This window comes from Acartia tonsa, chromosome 12 (genome assembly GCF_053477335.1).
Source record: "Acartia tonsa isolate MP-2025a chromosome 12, ASM5347733v1, whole genome shotgun sequence".
NCBI classification, from domain to species: Eukaryota; Metazoa; Arthropoda; class Copepoda; order Calanoida; family Acartiidae; genus Acartia; species Acartia tonsa.
Window position 1 is genome coordinate 11360391 of NC_137271.1, and position 11541 is coordinate 11371931.

The 11541-nt window shown below is 29.9% G+C and overlaps 1 protein-coding gene across 1 annotated transcript; it reads right to left on the reverse strand.

Annotated features, from left to right (window-relative positions):
* Positions 1 to 4511: 4511 nt before the first annotated feature.
* LOC145333169 (uncharacterized) lies at positions 4512 to 10953 on the reverse strand. Its single transcript, XM_080178321.1, has 5 exons — positions 10907 to 10953; positions 6252 to 6358; positions 5644 to 5775; positions 5074 to 5198; positions 4512 to 4690 (listed from the first exon to the last, which is right to left on the reverse strand). Exons 3-5 carry the CDS (start codon positions 5754 to 5756, stop codon positions 4512 to 4514), a joined length of 417 nt encoding a protein of 138 aa, XP_080034447.1. The 5' UTR covers positions 5757 to 5775; positions 6252 to 6358; positions 10907 to 10953.
* Between the last annotated feature and the right edge of the window lie 588 nt (positions 10954 to 11541).

Consider the following 11541-nt stretch of genomic DNA (forward strand, 5'->3'; position numbering starts at 1 on the left):
AATTCATTAAACTTTTATACTTAATTTAAGTTATATGTCACACCAGGTAAAGTACAATGTACGATAAAAATTTACACCTAAATTATTTTATCTAAGCAAAATGATCCCTGTTTAAATTTACAAAAAGTTTTTAAGCTAACATGTGTCAGAACGGGGAGAGTGGTGGAGAGAGGGAATGGACATTTAACTGTAAATTACTTTTATGCCCAAAATTTATAATTATGATCTCTCATTCGCTGGCTTTTAAGTCTGGGTACTTTTATCAAATGTTTATCAAATCTAGCTGTGTCAATTTTACTAATAATTTTGTATACTATTATTTGGGATCTACATTAATTTATATCTCATAATCTTATCCCCTTAGAACATTGGGAATATTAGAGTAAAACACCAGAGGGAGAAAAAGTTAAATAACTGTATCTCCCCATCGTAACCTCCTTGTGCAACCTTTCTATTGGGTCATTGAAAATCAACCAATGGTATCACTTATATTACACATCCAAGTAGTAGAAAATAATTTAGAAGCAGACGAAAGAGGTCTTTGAAAAATAAAGGGAGGTAGTTGTCCTGTATATACATCTATACTTTAGATCTGTTTTGGGAATAGTGTCATTTTCAGTCAAATTTCTCATCTTTTTTTAAAATTTATTATTTTTAGACAGTTTGACTTTAACCAAGCATTTGATAATTTTGATTTGCAAAAATACATTTGTTTTCCAATGTGGCTTCGAAACCGATTAATATCCGCTAGATTATAACTTGTTATGAGCTATACTGAAAAATTATGTATCGTATTATACACTTTTCTATGGATGTTAAAGTTAAAATCATATAATTAATGCTACTTTTGTCGAATTACCGTTATTATTTAATTACTATCCTCGGAAAGCTGTCTATAATACGATGCTAAATAAATATGTTCAATTTTGTATTTTACTGAATCTAAACTTTGTGTACGCATGTATTATTGTAAATTTTATGAATATAGTTTTTCAAATCTTTCAATAAAAATACAAAAAATATTTTTTATATTATTTTATCCTTTGAAATATAAGGTTTTGTTTAATTTTATTAAATACAAGGATGACAACATTTTAAAAGCGAAGCACATGAAAAAACACACATCACCTTAGTGTTCTGTACTGGTACAAAGAAACAGAAAAATAGTCTAAAACCGACCCAAGACTTTCATTTGGAAAAAAAAGCCTAAAATCACCCCAAGAGCTACGCGATGCTCCCTAATTTAAAGAACACAAAAGGTTCAGTGGTTAGCGAATCTTAATAGACATAAAAAAACCTACTTTATATAGTAGTTTCATTTAAATTACACTTAATGATTTACTATCTATAATACAAAGTAGCTTGATTTCCGTCTGTCCCTTAAAATCTCGGTAACCACTGAAACGATTGGATTCTACTCTTCAGGGAATATATCTACTGGTCTTGTGGTGGTTTTAGGCTATTTTCTTGAGGGGTAGTACAACCTCAACCCCCCCCCCCAAAAAAAAACCCTCAATTTTGTTTTAAAATTAATTTGAAATTAGTGGTAGCAGCACCATCGGTACTTAATTTGAAAAAAAATTAAAATTACCTCTTGGGGCATAGCCCTTAGAGGCTAGGGTCGAAGCCGCTAGTAGGATTAATGAAATAGTAACAAAAAGCACATTAAATTCTAGCGCCGTTATTAGCCTTGCAAAATGACCTTAATAAAACATTTCACACAAGAATCCTTGACGTCTTTTGATTAAAAAATACGTCAAACTATAAAAATGAAATTATGTACATTGTACAACTCTTCATTGTAGACATATATGAATGTACTAGGTACAATGCAAAACAACCAATTTAAAAAACAAAATATCCTTTCTTAAAAGTAACTGCATGTTTGTCTATCTATCTGTCTATCTGTTCTAAGTGATCTCGCTGACCGCTGAACTGATATAGTTTTCCTTTACCAGAATCTTCTCATAGGTCAAGGGAAGGTTTCTAACTAGTAAGGGGAAAGTACCACCAACCTGAAAAAAAATCTCCTACCGAAAAAAACATTTACTATTTTTCTCTTTAAACTAAATTTGGAAGTGTAGGCTTAGATAACACCTTAACATGTTAAAAATCTTTATTAGTACTCAAATAAATAATTTTTTAATTTCTCTTATCCTTTCTCTTTAGACGTATTTTTTATAACGTCACACATGACACTTTTCGCATATCCGTTAGAATTTAAACAGTAAACACATTTTTCAACCATTTTCAATGAACATTTTGTTTATTTGACATATGAGTCAATCAATTACTATCCATTATAGATAATTGATTTCATCAACCTTGGACAACAGTGGGGATAGGCCAATGGACGGATAATCTCCTTATTTATTATTCTAATGTTTTAATTAGAGACTAAATTTTAGATTTCTAAAAATCCCAAAATCGGTTGATTTAAATCTTTGATCTTTGGGACGTCCAAGGGAGGGGGGGGGGTGGTAAAGGGGTGATTACCCCCTCAAATGATTACCCCCCCCCCCCCAAATAAATATTCGTCTAACCTTAAGAACTTTAAAATTTTCTATTTTATCAAAGGCATGAATTTAAGAAGCTGTTATAGTGCCTATAAAAATTATTAGAATAGTCCGTTATTCTAACATGAATTCGGCCACAAGTTTTTGAATTTATCCACTATATAGGCACTAAATTTAAAAACTTTTAACTAAAAAATTCCGAATTACGTCATAATAGAATTATAATAGACTTTTCTGATATGACGTGATTTTTTATAGGAACTATAAAGAGCTTCCGAAGTTAATAGTAAGAGTATGGGCAATACCTTGGCCCAAAATAGGCAAAAAAAGTAAGGCGTGGTTGTTTATGGGACTTCATTGGGCATGAAAAGGCTCAGAAAAATACCAAAGTAATGGAATTTACTCAGCTGCAAAATGAGATAGACCTCATACATTTTTGGTAAGATATATTAATTTATCTATTCGAAACGAACAAAATCGTCTTTATTTTTGAGGAACAAAAAAAAATAATTATAGTTTGAATAATAAATAATAAAAGTCATATTAAAAACGGCAAATTTAATGTACACATATTTATTCTGGTTTATTCCGGAGAAATATCTATTTTTACAAGTTTTAATGATTGTAAACTAATTAAATATGCATTTATTTCAATAAACAAATAGTACATCATTTGGATCATGGAAAGAAAACATTTACCTAACCTAACCTAAAAAAACTATCAAAAGCTACTGTGAAAATACGATGAAACCCGTTACTTCGTTTTCTTTCAATGATCCCATCATTTGAATCAAGTGATTTCTAAATTCTTCAGGCGTTTAACTTTTTTTCATAGTTTTAATATTTAAAGCTATTCATAGTGCCTATAAAAAAGGGGATACATTTTAAAACTTTTGGACGAAAAATCCAGAATGATGTCATTTTAGAATAATAGACTATTTTTATATTTCGTCATTTCAGTTACTCTGCCAAAAGTTTTTAATTTTTCCCCCTTTTTTTTATAGGCACTGTATATATCTGTATAATAACTAGATTCATATGATAAGTTTTAAAAGCGAAGCTTTTCTACCTTTAGAGCTAGTACATATGTTTGTAACAGAATCCTTTTATCGATTTGAATTCTGATTCTTGTAAAAATAAGATACAATTTAAAAAAGTAGTACTTCTAAAATCATTAAAATAAAGTCCATTTTAATCATGTTGATTGTTTAGGTAATAAGTAGTCTGTCTGTTTTATTGAGCTATGCTTTTATGGATGTTGTCATCCTTCTTACATTACATAGTAATGTATTTTTACGATTTAAATTGAATTTAAATCCAATTTAAATATACAAAATAAAACTGTATTTGTAGTAAACATTAAATAATTGTGTTTTACTTTTAGGAAATCAAAGCTTGTTTCCTAAAGAAAGTATTCTATTATAAATGGTATAATAAATTCGAATAACAGTTGCTTAAAACTATTTTTTTACTGTAATATCCCGGATAGTCCTATTCAAACGTTCATAATTTGAAGTTTATTTAGACAAAAAGATCTTTTTTTTTCGGGGATCTTAAGGGATAAGACAATGGACTGTTAATTAAAAACAAATAACCCCTGCTTTGAATTGAATTTGATTGCTGAAAAGTTTTGACAAGGCTAGCTTGAACCAACCAATCAATATTTAATAAAGTACACATGTAAGAACGTGTTTATAAAACTTTGAGTACCAGTCTAATTTACAATCCAAAGTCTTTTCCCTCCCTTTCCCTTTTCCTTCCCTTTAAAATGATCTTTTGAGAAACACAGGAGTGACAAACGTCGGAGTTGACACTTTTTAAAGTTTTTAAATGCCTCCCGTATATTCATATCTTAACTTAACCTAACCTGTATAAAACTTAATATCTTAAACACTTCTTGGTTTGTCAGCTCTGACTTGTGTCACTCCTGAGTTTGTTATGGTACCTTTGAAAATGATAAAGTGAACTTTGAAATAATCAATTAATATTTATGTTTCAATGTCTTCTACTACGATGTCTCTTATGATCCATGTCTGTATCACTATGGTGATGATGAACTCTACCTGGAGGATCCTCCAGATCATCCAGAAATATTCTGGCGGGGGGCGGCGGGGTGTCACGCTCCCGGATGGCGATGAAATATTTTTCCGTCTCCGGCCCATGGATGGTTAGCCCTGCTTTTATAGATGAATTTTTTTTATTTAGGATAACAACATCCAAAAAAGTGAAACTCAACATTGTAAATGATCAGATGTAAATAAAAACTCAATTGACATTTAAAATCATTAAGAAGTCTGTACAAAAATTCTATATAAATTTTTCACAAAATATATCTCCTATATATTTATGTGCAGAATGTTTAAGGACCTTCCATTATTCTGAGTCTTGATCAATATACAGTGGTGCTTCATTTTTAACTTAGTGACAAATCATATATGAGAATGCAAATCTTTCTACATTAGCGTTTGTATCTCCTATTGGACGTAGTCGTTACTGTTTTTGAAAAATAAAAAGTAAAAATATCCTAAATTCCAATAAGAATTTTTTCAGTCTTTACCAAAGAAATCTATTCCTGTGTGTCCATGAGCCTGACTTCTGTGGTCATGATGGCGGGAATGGTTGCTCAGCACAGAGCTGTGACCTCCTTGTACAATATTATGCTCTAGCTGACGGTCATATAACCTAAAATAAAAAAAAAGTTTGAATTAGTTAGGGATGTGTTATTTTAGCTTAATGCTTTAATGTTAATATCATAAAAATCATAAGGTTGGAATAAAGAAGTCAAATTGGGGGAAATTATTCCCCCCCCCCCTCCCCCCCACGTAAAAGATAGAAGGCAATAAGCAATTGAAATTTTAAATGTAGTAATTGGTCCCAAATTATATAAGGAAGAAAAAAAATTTAAATGGCTGTGTTTTAGTCGAAAAATGTTCATGAAAAAAGCTATAATTGGGTTCATGATAATAATATTGAATGGAGCAAGATATTTAACGGTTACAATTTAAAACTTAAAAAATATTAATTGTTTTTTTTCTTCCATAATCTCAAGGTTTTATGGTTTTAATGCGTTTAAAAATCTCATCAACTTAATTGCACAGAAAAACTTTTATCATAGATAATATTTTACCTGAAATCTTTTTGAGAATTGTGTTGATTATGATGGGATCTATGATCCATATAGTTTGTTCTATGGTTGTTATTTTTCTTGTAATTGTTTTGATATGCGGCTTCTTTATCCATTATGTCGTCCTCCTGTCTTCTAAAAATATCATATATTAATTGCTTTGATTTAGTCAAACTAACATTACAAATGTTTTTTTTTTCAAGGGTATTTGGAAACGACAAATGAAGAAATTATCCCAAAAGTCTTTCTTGTTTTGAATTCAAACTGAATTGTCAAATGCAACTAGATTTTAAAAAAACTCTTAACTTTAATTAAAGTATTTTTTCTGCACTATTTATTCAATAAAAGAATAAACACAAACAGACATACAAACAAACAAACTGTTTGGATCATGAAAAGAAAACGAAGTAACGGGATTCACTTTTCTCCTATTTCTAGCCTCTTGGGGAGGGGGGGGGGGACTCTAACCCTGCGGGGCCAATTTCCTAACTTTTTGGGACAATCATTAATATTTACCTAACCTAAACTAAAAAAAAACAAAAGCTACTGTGAAAAAAAGACGAAACCCGCTACTTCGTTTTCTTACCATGATCGTATAGAAATGTTCATACCTATTTGACAGATTAATATGTATGACTCTCGGGTCTTTTGATTGTTCCTTCTTTTTTGAAAGTTCTTTATATCCTAGTCTTGACGACTTTTCTGCTTCTTCTACAACCTAGACAGATAGATAAATAGATAGAATGATAGATAGATGTATGGAAAGATAGATTGATAGATAGATAGATAGATAAATAGATAGATAGATAAATAGATAGATAGATAGATAGATAAATAGATAGAATGATAGATAGATGTATGGAAAGATAGATTGATAGATAAATAGATAGATAAATAGATAGATAGATAGAATAGATAGATAGATAGATAGGTAGGTAGGTAGATAGATATATATATAGATAGATAGATAGATAGATAGATAAATAGATAGATAGATAGATAGATAAATAGATAGATAAATAGATAGATAGATAGATAGAAAGATAGATAGATAGATAGGTAGGTAGGTAGATAGATATATAGATAGATAGATAGATAGATAGATAGATAGATAGGTAGGTAGGTAGATAGATATATAGATAGATAGATAGATAGATAGATAGATAGATAGATAGATAGATAGATAGATAGATAGATAGATAGATAGATAGATAGATAGATAAATAGATAGATAGATAGATAGATAGATAGAAAGATAGATAGATAGGTAGGTAGGTAGATAGATATATAGATAGATAGATAGATAGATAGATAGATAAATAGATAGATAGATAGATAGATAGATAGATAGATAGATAGATAAATAGATAGATAAATAGATAGATAGATAGATAGATAGATAGATAAATAGGTAGATAGATAAATAGATAGATAGATAGATAGATAGATAGATAGATAGATAGATAGATAGATAGATAGATAGATAGATAGATAGATAGATAGATAGATAGATAGATAGATATATAGATAGATAGATAGATAGATAGATAGATAGATAGATAGATAGATAGATAGATAGATAGATAGATAGATAGATAGATAGATAGATAGATAGATAGATAGATAGATAGATAGATAGATAGATAGATAGATAGATAGATAGATAGATAGATATATAGATAGATAGATAGATAGATAGATAGATAGATAGATAGATAGATAGATAGATAGATAGATAGATAGATAGATAGATAGATAGATAGATAGATAGATAGATAGATAGATAGATAGATAGATAGATAGATAGATAGATAGATAGATAGATAGATAGATAGATAGATAGATAGATAGATAGATATATAGATAGATAGATAGATAGATAGATAAATAGATAGATAGATAGATAGATAGATAGATAGATAGAAAGATAGATAGATAGATAGATAGATAGGTAGATAGATATATAGATAGATAGATATATAGATAGATAGACATATATACATACAAATTGACAGATAGACATACAAATTGACAGATAGACAGACAAATTGACAGACAAACAGACAGATCAACAGATGGACAGACATTCAAACAAATAGACAGAGGTAGACATATATGTATATTACCCTGTCCCGTTTTAGAAAAATTTTGTTAAAATTTTTGCCCCCAGCCATAATATGGTTGATTTATGCAAAATAATGACCCATGCAAAATATTTTTTCTATAATGCAAAAATTGCGATGGTACAAGCACTGCAAAATTTTTAAAATTTGCAAAAAGACCTGTTTTTAAAGCTCTTGTACTATCTTAATTTTAAAGATTTTTTAAAAATTTCAATTCTAGTGTGTCAAAATAAACCTGAAATTTACAAAAAAAAAAATGGGGGCAGTCTCAATTCTAACATATGAAGGACAAAGGTGTAGCAAGTAATCTTTCAAAGTAAAAATTGCCAGATTTCATACACAAATAATAGGGTTAGGCCGGATTGGATGGATACAGATATCCGGCTGATCTATAATTCTGGATATCAAGTATTTAGGTTTATATTGACACACTAGAATTGAAATTTCATAAAAATCTTTAAAATTGAGATGAAACAAAAGCTTTAAAAACGGTCTTTTTGCAGATTTTAAAAAGTTTGTACCATCTCAATTTTAAAGATTTTTACGAAATTTCAATTCTAGTGTGTCAATATAACCCTAAATACTTGATATCCAGAATTATGAATCAGCCGGATATCTGTATCTATCGATTCCAGCCCAACCCCATTATTTATGTATGAAATCTGGCAATTTTTACTTTGGAAAATTACTTGCTACACCTTCTTCCATTATATGTTAGAATTGAGACTGCCCCCATTTTTTTTGGTAAATTTCAGGTTTATATAGAGTATAGACACACTAGAATTGAAATTTTGTAAAAATCTTTAAAATTGAGATGGTACAAGAGCTTTAAAAACAGGTCTTTTTTGCAAATTTCAAAAACTTTGCAGTGCTTGTACCATCGCAATTTTTGCATTACAGAAAAAATATTTTGCATGGGTCAATATTTTGCATAAATCAACTATATTATGGCTGGGGGCAAAATATAGGTATAGTGTCAAGACTGTTCTGTCAATCAACAAGTTGATAAAATATTTTTATTTTGGTTTTCAAGGATTTTCCCTAACAGGACCAATTGTTAAAATGACTTTTAATTTAATTAAATTAAATTAAATTGCATTTACCACAATTGAAACAAGACCAATTATATCCATTAACAAAGTATTTGATAACTTCATAAAATAAACAAAAATACAGGGTCTTTAAAGAGAATTGAGATTAAAAAAATTGAATTATGCATAGAAGAAAAACAATAATATAAAATACGTAGAACAGGAATGGTTCTTATATATCCAAACACGATTCTAACGGTGTGCAAATCATTTTCTACTAATAACACAAGCTGTGCATTTTGGATTTTAAAAATGTACGCATTTTTTTTTACAAAATTTTAAATTGGTCATAATCCATTAATCTTTAAAAATAAGGCTATGGTTTTAAGGCATATTTTGTTGAAATAATCAGTTTTAAATTTTTGAAGCATAAACCATAACAAGTTTTCCAAATATTACATATAATTGTTTTTTTTTCTATGCATAAATGAGTTTTAAAAAAATCATTTCTCTTGAGACACCCTGTATAATAGGTGTCGGAAGCAGCGGCTGCGGCTTATGATGGCTGTGGTTTACGGTGAGAGTGACTGCGGCTGCGAATGGCTGTGTGTGTGTGTTTGCAACTAATAGACACGTCGGGGAGGTGATAAGTTCGAATCTGGCTCAACTCTGCATCATAAATAAAGACGTTAAAAATGGATCCTACAGCTGGTATGTCAGATGCGCAACATTAAAAGACATTAAAAAGTACCCCCTACCCAATGTGATGGGCCAAAACAGGCGCAACTCATTAACATACAATACACGCTTAACATTTCCAGACATAGGTCGTGCGATCAAAGAGTTAAAGTGTCATGGACAGCAGTGAGGAAAATTGAAGAAAACAGTAAAAGTGTCGAACTATGACGTCAGAAAAAATTAACAATTAACCAATAAGAAGCCAGTATTCACTGTGCTAAAATACATAGCGGCCTCTCATTGGTTAATTGTAAATTTTTTCTGACGTCATAGTTCGACACTTTTACTGTTTTCAAAATTGAAAGGTAAAAATCATATAAAAAAAAATTGTTGAGTAGCTTTGCACTCGATAAAAGGATTCATCATAATAATTTCCATGTTTTTTTTTATTCTAAGTCATCAAAATTCCAACATTCTGTTCATCAATTATTAAAGTAAAACATTTATACAGCGTAAAAAAAGATATAGTTTTACCAAATAATTGCTCTTTCAGTTCAACTTCTTTTAATATTTTATGAAATTCAGAAATAAGGGGAAAATATTTACTATAGTCATATTCTACTGTATTTTAATCCAAAATTTTACCTAAGTTTTGCATATCGTTTAAAAAAATACGCATCCCTTTTAATCTAAAAAGTCGACAAAATTCCAAAAAATCGACGGTTTCCCTCTAAGTGCCCAGCGAGCACAGAAACCCTCAATAAAAATGAAAGGTATGGGGGTGGGGGGTAGATTTCGTGTGTATACATTAGGTTAGGTTATATTGGGAAAACTACCCATTCCCCTTATTTTACTATTAGTTGTCGCTGCGCCATAAACAGATTTATTTTGTTTATCAAATCAATCATCCGTTTAATCCTGGCAAATGCATTTACGTTCTTTATGAACTCGCAGGGGCTGTGATCCAGCCAATTAATTCAATTTGAAATTGCCAAAAATTACATATTTTGTTGGCGTAGAGTTGGCGTAAAACTTGTTTTTTGATGTAACTGAAGGGAAGTGAATAAGAAGGGGAGAAATAAGGGAAGAGGGTGGTGGGGAAATTTTCACTTCTAATTGTTTGTCAGAATAGCATTCCCTAGCTGCCTGTTTGTGTCTCAATATGGATGGTAAACTGTTATTAACTTATTTATGAAGGGTTTATTAAAAATATACTCTGACACCTGTAGAATCATACTGCAGAGCTAAAAATACGAATAGGCCCCCAAATAACTTTTGTGGGGGATTTTAAAGTTTATTTTTTACTATAGATTGAGAAAGTTTTTACAGATAATTAGGTTTTTTTAGGTCTACAAATATCTAAAAAGTGGCAAAACATATTGATATTTGTTCCTTTGAGTCTCTAAAACAGCAAGAAATAAAAAAAAAACTTACCAAATTTTTGCTTTTTTCCTTCTTATCTCCGGTAATACACTGTTTACACCTTTCGTTCAATACAAAAATTATTTTTAAAAGCAAAGCTTTTCTATATTTAGGGTCGGTCCGTATGTCACAGACAGTTAGCTCTTTTCGTTAATTTAAACAGATTAGAATTTTCCTATCAATTCAAAACTTTGCATGGTGATTCCTGTATTAGTTAGGTACGATTTATGTACGGTTTATGTGATAAAATTGGGTAAACATTCAAATGCCCCGCCTCAAAAAGCCAGTAATAGAATTTAAAGTTAATATTTTGGACTTCCCATCAAATTCAAGGTAAATTATTCAGGTTTAAACTTAAACCAGGGGTATATATTCTGCATGGTTGACCCTGCTAAAGTGGGGGGAAGAATTATAAATATAAAGTTGGGGGAAAAATGTAAAAAAATTAAGAGAAATGAAAACATTTTTTTCCATTTTTCTCTTCCTTGTTGAAAAAAAATCTAAAAGAATATGTGGGATAATATAATAATATGAATAAAATTAAGAATTCTGAATGTTTTTTTCTATTTTTTCACCTTTCTTGATGTAAAAAACTAGTAGGGGGAAGAAAAAAAACATTTTGCAGCAGTGGTAAAAAAAATTATTCT

Bases quoted from the DNA above. Each gene is read 5' to 3' on its own strand.
- LOC145333169 (XM_080178321.1), bottom strand. From the start codon at position 5,756: ATGGATAAAGAAGCCGCATATCAAAACAATTACAAGAAAAATAACAAC. The intron at 5,199-5,643 runs GTAAAATATTAT...TTTTTATTTTAG, and splicing joins AATTCTCAAAAAGATTTCAG to GTTATATGACCGTCAGCTAG. The intron at 4,691-5,073 runs GTAAAGACTGAA...CTATAAAAGCAG, and splicing joins CACAGGAATAGATTTCTTTG to GGCTAACCATCCATGGGCCG.